This window comes from Remersonia thermophila, chromosome 2 (genome assembly GCF_042764415.1).
Source record: "Remersonia thermophila strain ATCC 22073 chromosome 2, whole genome shotgun sequence".
NCBI classification, from domain to species: domain Eukaryota; kingdom Fungi; phylum Ascomycota; class Sordariomycetes; order Sordariales; family Chaetomiaceae; genus Remersonia; species Remersonia thermophila.
The window spans coordinates 771,667-787,068 of record NC_092218.1 but is presented as its reverse complement, the minus strand read 5'-3'; the positions used below and the strand labels follow the sequence as shown (position 1 = coordinate 787,068).

The following is a 15,402-nucleotide window of genomic DNA, read 5'->3' as shown; positions in this document are numbered from 1 at the left end:
TGGGGACAGGACGCGCACGAGACGATGGGGGACAGACAAGACATCATGCCCGCTTGGGGAGGGAGGGAGAGAGGGAGGGAGGGAGGGTTGCTTCAGGTTCTGCTCTGCGTGAGCAGGATTCAGGAAGAAGGGTTGAAGTCTCGAATGCAATCTAGGGAGGGTATGATTGCAACAATAGGCTAATTATTACACCATGAAGGAAAAAAAGAAAGAGAAAACACGAAACCAAACAACAACAAGAGAAATGAAAACCTCGTGACCAGCTAGATATCAACCACTTCAACCCCCACCCCTTTCCCTCCTCCTCCCTCTCCACATTCATCAACCCTTCAAATGGCACTAACGCCGTACCTCCTCCTGCCCCAACCCCTCCGCCTCGTGCTGGTGGTGGCGGCGGTGGTGCCGTGGCGATGGCGGCGGCGGCGGCGGGACGAACCGCTGCACGTCAGGCACCCGACGATGGCCCCGAAAAAGTCAATGATGCCGTAGACGACGGCGGTGATGATGTTTCCGATCCCGTAGAGGACGGACATGACGGTGCGGCCGACGGCGCGGAAGGCGGATTGCATCTGATGGCGACGCCGTGTTAGCCGAGCTCGCGTGTCTTGTGCTCTCCGGGGAGGTAGAGGGTTGCTGGGTGGGATGAAGAAAACATGGACAAGACAAAAAACGAAAAAAAAAAAAAAAAAGACAAAGAAAAAGAAAGAGAAAAAAGAAAAAGGAGGGCTTACACAAGAGACGACGGCGCCCATCTTGGAAGTGTGGTAGCGGTGTCTACGGGGTATGGAGGTGCGCGCAGGCGTGTGTTGTTCTCTCTGGGATGGTCGGTACTCGATAATAGGGGGAATGCTGTGGTGGTTGTTGGACAAGTATGAACAGCTCTCGATGTCTCGATGGACAGCAGCGATGTAACAAAGCTTTTTTTTTTTCTCCGTCCACCTCAAGCAGCAGAGCAGCTCTGGAGGATATAAGTATTCTATGCAGATGAGCCTTTACCCCCCCCCCCCCTTTTTACCTCGACCTGACTTCCTTGCTTTCATGGGTTGCCTCCATGGTATCTCGTCAACACGCACCCAGCGACACCCAAACTCCAACCAAACCTGCATGGCATGTCAAGCATCGAAAGCCAAAGAACTCGTGGTTCAAGGAGCGTCGTGTGACGTCACGGCAAGGCGTTGGATGCCCTTTCTTGAGGCGCCAATTCGTCGTGATGGCGCGTGGTGTGCGGCCGCTGTCGGTCATTGGTGATGAAGGCCGCCAGAAACCAAAAAGATTCCCATCGGCCTCCCTGTCACCTACGCTCTCCCCGCCATGGCCAAGCACGATTCCCTTGTCTCGGCGCCGGAAACGCCGTGCCTCGATGTACGGCTACTCCAAGTCAAGTTTTGGGAGAGCGGTGGGCTGCGGTTGTCACCGGTGAGGTTTCGGACATGACGTCACCCGGTTCCATTCGCAACGCTGGCGCACGCGCCCGCGGAGGATCCCGCGTCTTGTAATACATCACCGATCCTTGACTCGGAACAAGAACTGAAGAATCACGAGGTCTTCAAATGGAGTGAGACGTGAGCCCTGACCAAGCTGCTTGCTTCGTTCTCCTCCCCCCCTTCCCCCACAACCCTGGGTATCTTCCAAGTTGGGTATCCTCATCGGTCTACTGTGTATGATAGGGTGGTGTGTTCATCACTCTAGATAGGCACGTCCATGCTGGGTCCCTTTATGACAGTCAACCACCCTAGATAGCGCGCCGCCATGCATCCAAATTCCGTCAGTCCCGAATCGCTCCTCTAGGCCCGCCCCGCTAACCTCCTCTGGATCCCCGCAAACCTCCGGAAATCCATCTTCTCGGTGCCCCTCTCATCCACGTTCTCACCGCTAACAATCGTGTGCACCCGCATCCTCTCGTCGTACTTGAGCCCGGACAGCAGCTTCGGGGTGATGAGGAAGTACTGGCTCGTGTGCTCGCGGCACGCAACCTCCACCATGCGCTCGTGCACCATGCGCTCGTTGCGCGGGTCCATGCCCTGGTTGATCTCGTCGACGACGCGGAAGGGGGCCTGCGCCATGGACTGGAGGGCCATGAGGTAGAAGATGGTGGAGACGGCGCGCTCGCCGCCGGATTGGCGGTGCTGGTCGAGGCGCTGGAGGGTTTCGTTTTCTCTGCGACAAGCAAGGTGAGCGAGCGTTCGCTGGAGGTTGTGCGCCGTTGCGTTTTGATGGGCCAAAGGGGGGGGGGGGGGGGGGGATGGTTCCGTAGGTAGGTAGGTAGGTAGGTAGTAGGTAGGTAGGTAGGTACGCACCGAAACTTGACCCGGATCTCGATGGCCCACTTGTCAAAATCCTCGTCCTTGTGCACCGCCACCTCGCCGGCGCAGCTGATCTGCTCAAAGTTGTAGCTAAAGGCGTCGTTGATCTCGGCCACGAGCTCGTCCAGCCTCGGTTCCCACCGGCTCATGATGTCCTCGATCCTGGCGCCGAGCTCGGCCAGCGTGCTGGTCTGCCTCTGATGCTGCGCCTCGACCGTCTCGATGCGCTCGGCGTACTTTTCGTACTCCTCCAGCGCGGCCGGGTTGCTCGCCTGGATGAGATCGAGCTTGGCCGTCTCGACCTGGATGTCCGAGTCGACGTCCTCGACCGTCTTTCCCGCCGCCCTGGCGCGTATCTCCTCGTGGTTGTCTTCGGTCAGCACGCTGACGGCGTCCGCTTGCGCCTCGGCCGCGATTTCGCGCTGCCGCGTCAGCTCCTCCTCGACCGCTTGGAGCTCGCGTCGGGCCTTCTCCAGCTGCTGCGTGACCTCCGTGTTCCTGGCTTTGAGGGCGCCGACGTCGGACTCGGCCTCCATCAGGATGAGCTGCGCCTCGACGAGCGCCTGGTGCGCCTCGCGCATGGCTCTGATTTGCTTGTGGTGGTGCAGGACCGCTCGAGCTTTCTCCAGCACCGCCTTGTCGTGCTGCTTCTCCAGCTCAAGGGCGCGAGCCCGGGCTTCCGCGTGCGCTGCTTGCGCCGCCTCCAGGGCCTTTTGCTCGGTCTCTATGCGTGCGTTAGCCAAAGGAGGCTGGGCCTCGGCTCGCCAAGGTTCCTTTTTCCCTTACCGATCTTGAGAGGCAGCGCTTGCCATCGTGTGTACTCCCGCTGGAGCTGATTCTTTTGCTCCTGCAGCTCGTCCTGTAGCCACGTCAGCGGCAGAACCAAGCCATGTCCGTCTAGACCTTGCATACGATTTTCCGTTGTATCGCCTCCCTCTGCTCGTCGATCTCCCGCTTCTGCCGGGCCTTTTCGTTCCGGCTCTCCGCCAGGACGCGGCCTTGGTCTTGGATGTCGGAAATCTGCCTTTCAAGGTCGTCCCTCTCGGGGGCGTCGACGGCCTGCTCGGTCCAGAACCGGCCCTTGTTGAACGTCTGAACGCGGGTGGACACGGCGCCGGGCCCGTACTCTCGCCGACGAACGATGCGGTACAGCTTGCGCCCCGCGGCGAACTGATTGAGCCGCTCGCCCCGCAGGATGTGGTCAAACTGCTCGTCGGACACGTCGCCGAGCGAGACGGCCGAGGCGTGCAGCCTCTTCTCGGCGCACAGCATGGCGAGGACCGGCTCCGGGCCGTCGATGTAGTCGGTGGCATAGCCTTCGAACCCAAGGTTGGCGAGCTCTTCCCTCGGCAGGGGCGGCCTGTAGGCGTCGAGGGGCTGGAAGGATGAGCGGATGGTGACGGAGAGGCCCATCTTGCGGTAGAACTGGTCGCTCAGCTTCTTGTGGTCCTCCTTGGTCTGCACCGTGAAGCAGACAAAGTCGTTCCCCTGCAGCATGGACTGGATGTGGTCCGAGTATCGCTGGTCCTTGACGGAGCATGTCAGCACCGGGGGCCCAAACACTTCCTTCTCGAAGCCGCCCTTGTTTTCCTGGAGCCACTCCCAGCCCCTGGCAGCGTCGGGGTCGATCCTCTTCAGCTGGTTCAACAGCTGGCCTTCCTGGGAGTTCAGCTCCTGACGAACCACCTTGAGCCTTGCGAACTTGTCGCCGAGCTCTCTCCGCTGATGATCGAACTGGCGAAGCTCCTCGTTAATCCTGTCCGCCTCGGCGTCCTTCTCGCGGAGCTTGTGGTTTTCGTCTCTCTGGACCGATGTGAGCAAAAGACCTCGGAGGCGAACGCAACAGCCGCAGGCCAGAACTTACGATTCGCCTGTTCCAGTCCGCCGCGTCAAATTCCGGGGGCGTTCGGCGATGCTGCGCCTCGAGGTGTCGGATGGTCTTCTTGACGGCGCTGATCCTCTGCTTCTTCTCCACGATGTTTTTCTTCTCCTGATCCACGCTCATGACGACGTGCTGGGCTGTGGTGTTGGCGGCCTCGACCTGGTCGGCGGCGGCTTCGGCGGCTTGCTCGGCCGCCTGCAAGCGGCGCTTCCGATCGGACACGACCAGCTTGATCTTGGAGGCATAGTCTTGCTTCTTGTTGACGGTCTCGAGCGCCGGCGCGACGCTTCGCTCCAGCTGCTTGAGGGAACGCGCCGTTTCCGTTTTGCGGGCCTTGGCCTCCTTGAACTTCTGCCGGGCCATGTCGTAGCGGACCACCATCCGCAGCTTGCGGAGCTTCTCGAGCTCATCCTGGATCGCCCGTTTCTCTCGCAGCTTGTCGACATCGGTCTGGAGGTGCTGCTGGCGGCTCTTCAGCCTCTTGATTTCCTCGGCCGTCTTCTCGCTGCTGCGCTGGCCCTCCTTCTGCTGCTGGAAGAGCTCCTTCAGCTCGGCCCGCCACTGGATCATCTCCTCCGGGGCGGCCGCGTGGAGCGTCTTGTCGAGCAGCTCGACGGGGGTGAGGGCGGCAAACTCGGCGACCTTGTCCTGGGGAAGGAACTGGCACAGGTTGTCGATTTGGATGCGGAGCGAATGCATGAGCTTCATGAGCTCCTTGTGGCCGATGCGCTGGCCGTTGAGGGTGTACCGCCGGTTGTTGTCTTCGCGTCGGATGCAAAGCCCGACGACGTAGTTTTCGTCGTCCTCGGGCTTGCGCTGCAGCTCGATCTCGATCTCGGCCTCGTCCGTGCCGTGCTTGACGTACTCGCTAAACTGCGTCGCGCGGCCGAGGTTGATGGGGGAATACCCCAGGCCCAAGCAGATGGCGCACACCAGGGAGCTCTTGCCGGTGCCGTTGGGGCCGATGACCATGTTGAGGTTGGGCCCGAGGAAGAACTCGGCCTCTTCGTAGGTGACAAAGTTGCGGACCTTGACGCGGACGATGGCGCCCGGCTGGAACCCGTCGACCGGCTGGCCGTTTCGGGCCGGACGGGCGACCCGCCGTCTCGAGGACGGCTGGGCCGGGACGTCCTCATCGCTATCGTTGGAGCTGCGGTCCGCCGAGGCCTCGCCGCCCCGGAGCCGAAGGTTGCGGAAGGGGTCGGACATGGTCGGCGGGGAGGTGGGACTGTCGTCGCTGTTGGCGCCTAGAATGGATGCCAGACGCCCTCGGGTCACGTCATCTCCATCTGATTCAGGTTCGCATGGGGTAGTTGTGTCTTTTTGTCGGGCCTGTTGACTCGCAGGAGAAAGCTTGTCGTCCAAAATGTGGAACGCGCCAACGCGTCTTGGAGAGACGGGGAACGCGGCTTCCTTGAGAGCCAGTGCGGCGGAACCCCGCCTTTTACTGTGCTGGCCGGCCTTGGTACCAGACGACTTGGTCCAAGGCCAAGCGTGCTGCAGGACAATGGCGCCAGCCCAAGCCGATAGGGAGATAGGATATCTAGTAGGGCCGCTTGCATCCCATCTTCTCCCATCATGTCATTTTTTTCCTTGTACAACTTGCAGTCTGCGCAATATGCATGGGAGACTGGAGGGTGACCATCTCCTCTCGCTAACTAGCGGGTGGTGCGGGGGAGCACGGACAGTACATGGGTTCCAGCGAACACTGTGCTGCTCCCTTGTTCGGGGACTTCCGCCCACGTGGAGACGTCACCGAAACCAGGAAGCACTAATAGTAAACATCAACAACACCATCCCGCTGACATCCAATTCTAGGTACTACCTAGCAGGTGATCCATCACGAAGCGTGGCAAGGGCCAGGACTCGAAGGAAGCAATAGGTACCCCATGCTTTATGCATACAGACTCGTCTGTTTCCAATCAAGAGGTTTCGCTTTTTTTTTTTTTTCCATTCTCCTCTCCAACCCCGCGCAATGGCAAAACAACAGCTCCGAGAGCGTCTCATTCCAACCTGCCCTCGAGATTCCCCGAGTCCATGCCAGTCGCGTACGCAGTACACATCCAGCTACAGTCTCCTGTCCTGCCCTGGATGGCTGAGCTAGCAGCTCCATGACACGAACGTGCGAGCATTCTCTTCAATTCAACGTGGCTCATCCGCACCGATGAGCATAGGGTGGGCCGAACCGAGTCATGCTCGTCCAGGCCCCCTGTTGAGCTGCCATCCATGCCGCGATCTTCGCGGCCTCGCTCGCCTCGAGATCCCCAGAAGTTCTCGCAATGTGCTCCAAGATGATTTTCGAACATGAGACGCGGTAGCCCCCCTCCAGGTTCCCGGTGCGTGATGGCATCCGTCGTGAAAGGGCACGACGGAGGAGGCAGCGTGCACACGGGTCGCAAAGGCATGAAGGTGAAGATGCATAGGTTTGGATACCTCTGGACTGGCATGCCACTGCGAAACTAGGTCCAGAGTGTGTCCGCGTCGTCCGAGACACATCCATTCCTGTGCCCTCTTCCGACACCACCCACGCTCCTTCCTGCCGCTTCTTGAAAACCGTCCACCACCTCAACCTTCCTCGATCCTTCTTCCATCCGACTTTTCCTCTGTCCTCGCCAAACTGCGTACACTCTTTTCATTTCCAACCACGCACTACACACACGCATATACACTTCTCCCCTCTCGCGGGCCTCGGTTTGTTTACGTGCCGGGCCGTCTTCATTCATTCGCTTGTTTATCTTCTTCACATTCCCTCTTCTTTCTTCTTCTTTTTTTTTTTTTTTGTTGTTGTTTGACCAACAAGCAGGGACTCCTCCCACTACACGCGCTCCAGCCCCCCGCGCATCACTCGTTGTTTTATTTTCTTTTGTTTTCTCTCCGTTTGGGCGGCACTGGAGACTACGTGCTTCACGTCCGCGCCACTCAACTGGGCGTCTATATTCAGGCCGCATCTCTCATCTTCAGCCCGCTATCGCGCTCAGCTGCTTCTTAGGATCGCACCATCCTTTGACCATGCTTTGAGCCGAGCGCTGTTTCTTTACTCTTGTCTGTCAGAATGGGTCGCCATACCAACTCCCTCCACGCAGCACCTCGTCAGCCGTTGGGGGATGCGACACAGAGGCTGAACCAACCTATTGCTGCTCAAGTCTGCTATAGCCACCATGCCGGGGACACCGAGAACAGCCTGGCCATGAAGGGCCACCGTGCCCTCCGCGGTAATTCGCCTCCGGCCATCAGCATCGACTGTACTTCGTCCGAGCGGGGTCCATGCAAAGCGTCCGTCGGCCCCGTCAACCCCCGCATCGCTGCGATTGTTCAGAGTCCTCAAGATGGCGCCGACCCGCGGCGCGTGTCCCAGTTCTCCAGCGTCTCCTCCAGCGCTTCGACGACGCGCCAGCTCAAGACCCATATTGGGCCCTGGCAGCTGGGCAAGACGCTGGGCAAGGGATCGTCCGCTCGGGTCCGGCTCGCCCGCCATCGAGTGACGCATCAGCTCGTGGCCGTCAAGATTGTGGCAAAGAGCACGGCCCGCTTGAATCAGGGAGCCAGCCTGGCCAACTTGGACCACTTCGACACCCGGAAACCCGGCGCGAGCACCGACGCCGGCATCCGTCGCATGCCGCTGGCCATCGAGCGCGAGGTGGCCATCCTCAAGCTCATCCGTCATCCCAACATCATTGAGCTTCTCGATATATGGGAGAACAGGTCCGAGATGTAAGTTTCGGGCACGTGGTTTCTTGGATGATGACGTGGTGGCATTGACGATCCTCCGTAGCTATTTGGTCACCGAGTACGTCGAAAAGGGTGATCTCTTCACCTTTATCAACTGGAACGGCGCTCTTCATGAGGAAGAGGCCATCTTCTACTTCCGCCAGATGATGACGGCGCTCGAGTACTGCCACTCGTTCAACATCTGCCACCGAGACCTGAAGCCCGAGAACATCCTCCTCAAGGCCAACGGCCAGGTCAAGATAGCCGACTTTGGATTGGCCGCCCTGCAGCAGGACCGCCACCACCAGCTCCGGACGGCCTGCGGAAGCCCTCACTACGCGGCCCCCGAGCTGCTGCGCCACCAGTTCTACAAGGGACCCGCCGTCGACATCTGGAGCATGGGCGTCATCCTGTTCGCCATGCTGGCCGGCCACCTCCCATTCGACGACGAGAACATGGAGGTCATGCTGGCCAAGGCCAAGCGAGCCGAGTACCAGATGCCGTACTACCTGTCCAAGGAGGCCAAGGACCTGATCAGGCGCATCCTCGTCGAACAACCAAGCCACCGCATCACGATGAAGCAGATGTGGCGACATGCCCTGATCAAAAAGTATGATTACCTCGACGAGTGGCTGCAGTGGGACAGTCCCACCCGGTCGGTGCTGCGCAAGGTCGACACCACGGCCGTGCCAGACGAGATTGACGCCCAGATCCTGCGGCAGCTGAAGGCCCTCTGGCATAACTACTCGGAAGACGCGCTGCAGCAGTTGCTCAAGCAGGAAAAGTACGTTGTCGCTTGGAACAAAGGGAAACCCTGGCAGGGCTTGCGCTGACACGATGCCGGTAGGCCGAACGACCAGAAGATGTTCTACTGGCTGCTCTGGAGCCACCGCGAGGAGCAGCTGGAGAACTATCAGAACAACGTGCCGATCTCCAAGAGCGACTTCCATCACCTCAAGCCGCCCAACTGGGGCAAGCGGATTTCGACGTGCCAGTTCGCTAACCCTCGGCACAAGGGCCATGCTCGAAGCGTCTCGCGCTTCACCGTAATTTCTAATGTCAAGGACTCGGACGAGGTGGAAACGGTCAAGAGCTACGATCCATACAATGCCTCCCGCGTCTTCCAGCCGAGCAGCTCGCAGATCACCTCGGCCAAGATCGTCATCCACCGGGACACTCCCGATCCGCCCGAGGCCTCGCAGCCGCGCCTTGCCGTGTCGCGCTCCTACCGGTCATATCATTCGGTGAACGGTTCGCTCCGCCAGCGTCAACGCCCGGGCTCGCGCCGGGCATCCATGACAGGCCAACGTCTGTCTCACCCGCCTTCCATGAGCTCTATCCGCAGCCATCAGAGCAACCCGCGCGTTCGCGCTAATAACAAGGCCAAGCGCGGCGTCGACTTCTCAAGCGTCCGCAGCAAGGTCCAGCAACACCGCCGGCAGCGCCACGCTTCGCTGATCGCGCCGCCCAGCACCACGGGAAGCACCGCGGCTGGCGATGACCGTGACGCGGCCTCGTGCGCCCGCGAAGGCGACGGGTTGGCTGCCGCCAGGCGTGTGGCCACGGCTGGTTCGATGATGGATGTTGGAGACCACACCGACGACGCGTTCGCCTGGAGCGAGGAAATCGAGCAGCTCCACCATAGGATTGCGCGCGACTGCGACGAAGCGTTTCGCACATCCTTCTTGACGGACGCCGAGACGGCAGGTCGCTCGCGCGAGACCAGCCCTTTTGCTCTCTCGCTCGAGGATCTGCCGCTGTATAAGAACTCGGGTGCTCGTCCTTGGGACAGCCGGCCTCTGCCGCCGGTCCCCTCCAAGACCGCAGCCGGCTCGCCGATGTCGATCGACCACCACGGCATGGCCGTCGGCTCGGTTTCGCCGCCGTCTAGGTCCGGCAGATCGCAGGGCCAGCTCCTTGTCACGGCGTCCGAGCGCCGGGTGGTTTCCGAGCCCGCATACCATCCGGCCGGGCAGAAGGAGGTCCGGCCGCTGTCTTCCATTCAAGAGACCTCGCCGCACAACTGGATGAAGCGCCAGGATCCCGCAAGCAAGTACGACACCGAAGAAAGCACCATAGAGACGCCCACCCGCGTTAAGAGCAAGGGACTGGACTTCCTCACGCGTGTCGAGAATACCATCCGCGTGGTCAACTCACCATCCGCCGTGGGAGCGGTCATGCATGACGCCAACATCCCCGCGCCGCTCAACGTGCGCAAGGCGTCTCGCAATGCTGCGGCTAGCAAGAAGACGGGGGCTGAGTCATGGGCCAAGGACGCGCCGCCGCACGGTTCTCCAAGCGATTTCTTACAGGAGAATGCAGTCCAGCGGGCGGCAGCGACGCATGGCGCCGAGGTGATGAACTCCAAGAAGCGGGTCACATCGTGGTTTCGCCGCGCCCACAAGGAGAATGGCAGCAACTCGAGCTTCGCGACGGGCACGGACAGCACGCAGATCAAGAGCGAGTCGGACGGCGTCTTCTCCAAGCGGTCGGCGTCCGATTCGAGCCATCCATCGAGCCTCCACCAGGGCGAGAAGAAGAAGGGGTTTGGGCTGTCGTTTTGGAAGAGGAGCATACCCAAGCTGTACATCGAAGGTAAGTTGAGATGCAGCCCCCGATGTTCGGCGGCCGGCTCTCACGTACTGATGCGTCATGCAGACGCGGAGCATCCCGGCGCCTCTGGGCCCCGGTCCGATTCCCTTCATCCTCTTCAACGCATCAAGGGTCGGCCCGACCATCAGCGTGCATCCAAGATGAGCACCACCAGCAGCAGCATGCAGAGCGCGTGGTCCGGGAGCGACACCAGCGGCGCCCCCGCGCGCAAGATCGAGGTGCAACAAAACTGGCTTGCCCGTCTCTTCCGCGTCAAGCCGGCCACGCGCTACCTCTGCTTCGCCATGCCCAAGCGCCGGGCAAGGCAGGAGCTGGCGATTCTGCTGAGGGAGTGGCGCAAGTATGGCATGCGCGATGTGGAGGTGGACAAGGAGAGGAACACCATGTTTGCCAAGGTTGGGGCGAGGAATTGTGAGTTTCCTTCCCCCGCTTCCCCTCGTTTCCAGGCTGCGAGACAGGGGCTAATTTCTGTGACATTGCCAGACTTGAACTTGAAGGAGGTGTCCTTCGCCGTCGAGATCATGACGGTCATTGAACACGGCAAACGCAACCCGCTCTGCATCGCGCGGTTTACGCAGGAGAGGGGTGCTGCGAGCAGCTTCCACCGGGTTGTGCTCGCCGTCCAGACGGTGTTTAAGACGAGGGGGCTGCTGGTGCAGGATAAGCGTAAGGTTGCTATGATGATCAAGACGCTGAACTCCTGACTTCCACGGGACGTTTGCAGGTGTTTCGTTGGAAAAAGAACAACGATCCCGCCCGACACCTTTGTGTAATGCTCATGGCTGGGGCGGCAGTGTACGGTGATACATCGTTCTTTTCGATGATTTCTTTTTTTTTTTTTTCATTTGTCTGGGTGTTGTGTTGCATCGGAGTTGGTGAGAATAGGGGTTGGCAGGTTCCTGTCGGTCAAAGGTGGTTGCTGCTGGCTGCAAACAGGGCAGCGGGATTCATAGGGAGGGCGTTTTCGTTATTTTCCCGTGTACAGAGTAGTAGCATACCTAACTAGGGCGCTAACAACACAGCAGCCTTGCCATCATGGTCCATGTCTTGATTGGCACTTTGTCCATGTCGTTGATGTTGGTGAGGGCCGTTCAGGGGGCTTCGGTCGCTATTAGCTATGGGAAACTCGTTGGGGGCGCATGGGAGATGTTGCCAAGGGATGCAGATTTCTTAGCGTCGCCCCAGAGGAACGCCGATTCGCGGTCGGGATCTTCCGGGCCGGAGAACCGGGGGGTCGGGGCACCGGATGGAACCTGTCAGACAAGGCGGTTCCAGGTTTGTTGGGGGTTTTTTGGAGGGGGGGGGGGGGCCGGCCTGCAAGGCCGGGAATAGCGGCCGGGGATTAATTTTGAGGTTTCGGTGTCGCCATGAGGGAAAAAAAAAATAGCTGGGGAAAAAAATAGAAGAGGAAAACATCACTGCGAAACCAATACCAGGTCTACAACTCATCTCCTCATTCTCCTATCTCTTCTGCCCCTTCGTACCACCGGCCCTTGAAAATCGCTTTCAAAAGCTACTTTCTGGGCGTCCCGCTCCTCGAACCGCCCTCTAGCTCCCTGTGACGTATTAGCCACCGAGTCAGACCACCCTCCAACCATGCTTCGAACGGTTCGAGCGGCAGCCGGGCCCGCAGCCCGCAGCAGCACCTGCGCCAGTGTGCCGAGGGCCGCACGGCCGCTGATCAGCAGCCGTGCGAGCACATGCTCCAAGACGGTGTCGTTGTCGTCGGGCAGCATTTCTTCCTGGACCTCGCGCTCCCGGAACCCCGCAGCTGTGTTTGGTGCCGCTCAAGCGAGATATTTCCACAACACGTCGACCAGGATGGCGGACGCGACCCCGAAGACGAGGATCGAGAGCGATGCCTTTGGCGAGATCGAGGTGCCCGCCGACAAGTACTGGGGCGCCCAGACGGAGCGCTCCCTGACCAACTTCAAGATCAACCAGCCCCAGGACCGCATGCCCCCGGCCATCGTCCGGGCCTTTGGCATCCTGAAGGGCGCCGCGGCGACGGTGAACATGCGCTATGGACTCGGTGAGTCGTCATCCCCTCGGCGGGCCTGGGCGATCTGGATCTGAACCCATTGGTTCGGGTCCGTCCTGTTGCGATCGCAGACCGGGGGGAGGGGGGGGGGGGGCTAACCACCGGTCGATGACATCTCCCGCCCGTTCCAGACCCCACCATCGGCAAGGCCATCCAGCAAGCGGCCCAGGAGGTGGCCGACCTCAAGCTGATCGACCACTTCCCGCTGGTCGTCTGGCAGACGGGCTCGGGCACGCAGTCCAACATGAACGCCAACGAGGTCATTAGCAACCGCGCCATCGAGATCCTGGGCGGCAAGATGGGCAGCAAGTCCCCCGTGCACCCCAACGACCACGTCAACCGCTCCGCCTCGTCCAACGACACCTTCCCGACCGTCATGCACATCGCCGCCGTGCTCGAGGTCGAGGGCGAGCTCCTCCCGGCCCTCCGCAGCCTGCGCGACGCCCTGCAGGCCAAGGTGGACGAGTTCGAGGCCAAGAACATCATCAAGATCGGCCGCACCCACCTGCAGGACGCGACCCCCCTGACGCTGGCCCAGGAGTTCAGCGGCTACGTCGCCCAGCTCGACGCCGGCATCAAGCGCGTCGAGAGCTCGCTGCCGGACCTGCGCCTGCTCGCGCAGGGCGGCACCGCCGTCGGCACGGGCATCAACACGTACGAGGGCTTCGCCGAGGCCATCGCCGAGGAGGTCAGCAAGATGACGGGCACCGAGTTCCGCACGGCGCCCAACAAGTTCGAGGCGCTCGCCGCGCACGACGCCGTGGTCCAGGCCCACGGCAGCCTCAACACGCTCGCGGCCTCGCTCACCAAGATCGCCCAGGACATCCGCTACCTCGGCAGCGGGCCGCGCTGCGGCCTGGGCGAGCTGATCCTGCCCGAGAACGAGCCCGGCAGCTCCATCATGCCGGGCAAGGTGAACCCGACGCAGTGCGAGGCGCTGACCATGGTGTGCGCCCAGGTCATGGGCAACCACGTCGCGTGCACCATCGGCGGCATGAACGGCCAGTTTGAGCTCAACGTGTACAAGCCCCTCATCATCCGCAACTTTTTGCACAGCGTGCGGCTGCTGGCCGACGGCATGCGGAGCTTTGAGAGGAACCTGGTGGCCGGCCTCAAGGCCAACGAGGACAAGATTGCGAGCATCATGAAGGAGTCGTACGTGTTTTTTTTTTTTTTTTTTTTTTTTTTTTTTCGTTTCCTCCCCTCCCCTCATCCGGCGTCATGAATCGCGGACGGGACGTTGCTGTAGGCTGACCGAAGGGAACGCCAACGCGCCCGGGCGATCTAGGCTCATGCTCGTCACCTGCCTCAACCCCAAGATCGGCTACGACATGGCCAGCAAGGTGGCCAAGAACGCGCACAAGAAGGGCATCACGCTCAAGGAGAGCGCGCTCGAGCTCAAGGCGCTGACCGAGGACGAGTTTGACACGCTCGTCAGGCCCGAGCTCATGGTCGGCCCTAAGCCGTACAAGGGGTAAAACAAGGCGACCTGAGCGCGGCGCGTAGGCGGCGGGGGATGATGGTGTACATTAGGCAGGCTAGGTAGGTAGGAAAAGGGAAGAGGGGCCGGAGGGCCGTGTACAAGTGCGTTTGTTTGTGTGTTTGTTTGTCTGTGTGTGTGTGTGTGTGTGTGTGTATGCGTGTGTGCGCGTGTGTATCAGAACGACGACGGTGGTATCGACAACCCACAGCTCCTCCCACGGGGAGGAAGGGAGGGGGGAAAAGGACAAGATGGATGGAGACCAGAGAGAGAAAGAGAGAAACAGACAGACAGAGAGAGATAGAGAGAGAGAGAGATAGAGAGACAGGAGAATGGCGTTTCAGGTGACATTGTTCTCCGGCCCGGTCACAGCGCCAGGGGGAGGGAGGGGGCTCCATCCATCGAGCCGAGGATTTTGAGATGGCGTACAGAACCAAGGTAGCTTGCCAAGGGATGGGATGGGCCAGTCTGGAAGGCGTTTGAAGAAGTCTAGATGGAAGAAGCTGCAGAAACATCCCACAGTCACTAACCGCCTTCGACCGTGCCAACACCCCAGCCAACCCGTCCTTGTTGCCGTATCTACATATGCTCCGTCCTCGTGTGTTGCATGTCCACCTCGCCTCCGTCGTGCATTCTTCTGCACCTACCACGTACTACACAGTACAGTATGTACACAGCAATCGCCTTGTCGTCAGCGTTGACTCAGGGTGTTCGGGAACTGTCGGCACATTCACGGCCGGGAGGCATGCTTTGGCAGCGAGATGGGACCTCGGCTTTGCGGCGGCAGACCGGAGCTGAGGCATGTGGGGCTCGGCCAAGAGCCGGGCGGGAGGGTCCAGGCCAGCCTTCAGTCCATCCGACTGGATCCATCCGTTCCATGTGCTGCTCGCTCCATTGGTTCCCGTCTCCAGCGGGTGCTCCATGGGGGGTGCCGTAACGAGACGATACGTGAAATCTTTCGGGCACATGCGTCATTGATAACGCCCCGACCTCGCGATTGCCCCCTGCACAAGGGCGGGCGAGGGGGGGCAGGATGCCGTTGCGTTGCAGGGAAAAGGGGGGGGCTTGATTGATAAGGTACCTACTATCTCTCCATCTGTGTCTCTAGTATCTCTCGGGTCGTCGGGGGCTTCCATGATACCTGTGGGCAATGGCGCGGCCAGGTACGTACGGTACGGCACGGTACCACATGCGTGTACCCAACCTGGAAAGAGGGAGGCGTAACAATCGTGCATACACAGTACACCAGAAACGCTCATTGCCTGACAACCACGGAGCGTTGCGCTTGGAGGGAGTTGCGCTAACGTAACAGCCGCGGGTGCAGGTGGCAATGGGGGCAATGGAGGGTCCGGGGAAGGCCAATCCGGAGACGCCA

The 15,402-nt window shown here is 60.4% G+C and overlaps 4 protein-coding genes across 4 annotated transcripts; 2 read left to right on the top strand and 2 right to left on the bottom strand.

The window, feature by feature from the left end:
• Positions 1-329: 329 nt before the first annotated feature.
• On the bottom strand, positions 330-752 carry VTJ83DRAFT_1671 (uncharacterized protein; the record flags this gene model as incomplete). The annotated part of the gene is made up of 2 exons (XM_071007856.1): positions 330-569; positions 732-752. 2 exons carry the CDS (start codon positions 750-752, stop codon positions 330-332), a joined length of 261 nt encoding a protein of 86 aa, XP_070868211.1.
• A 1,032-nt stretch (positions 753-1,784) lies between these two features.
• Positions 1,785-5,394, bottom strand: VTJ83DRAFT_1670 (uncharacterized protein; the record flags this gene model as incomplete). The annotated part of the gene is made up of 5 exons (XM_071007855.1): positions 1,785-2,157; positions 2,298-3,027; positions 3,090-3,162; positions 3,216-4,106; positions 4,168-5,394. 5 exons carry the CDS (start codon positions 5,392-5,394, stop codon positions 1,785-1,787), a joined length of 3,294 nt encoding a protein of 1,097 aa, XP_070868210.1.
• Positions 5,395-7,237: 1,843 nt separating this feature from the next.
• On the top strand, positions 7,238-11,210 carry VTJ83DRAFT_1669 (uncharacterized protein; the record flags this gene model as incomplete). Its single annotated transcript, XM_071007853.1, has 5 exons — positions 7,238-7,896; positions 7,958-8,677; positions 8,741-10,488; positions 10,552-10,917; positions 10,990-11,210. The coding sequence occupies 5 exons, from the start codon at positions 7,238-7,240 to the stop codon at positions 11,208-11,210; spliced, it is 3,714 nt and encodes a 1,237-aa protein (XP_070868209.1).
• An 892-nt stretch (positions 11,211-12,102) lies between these two features.
• On the top strand, positions 12,103-14,025 carry VTJ83DRAFT_1668 (uncharacterized protein; the record flags this gene model as incomplete). The annotated part of the gene is made up of 3 exons (XM_071007852.1): positions 12,103-12,538; positions 12,679-13,702; positions 13,836-14,025. The coding sequence occupies 3 exons, from the start codon at positions 12,103-12,105 to the stop codon at positions 14,023-14,025; spliced, it is 1,650 nt and encodes a 549-aa protein (XP_070868208.1).
• Between the last annotated feature and the right edge of the window lie 1,377 nt (positions 14,026-15,402).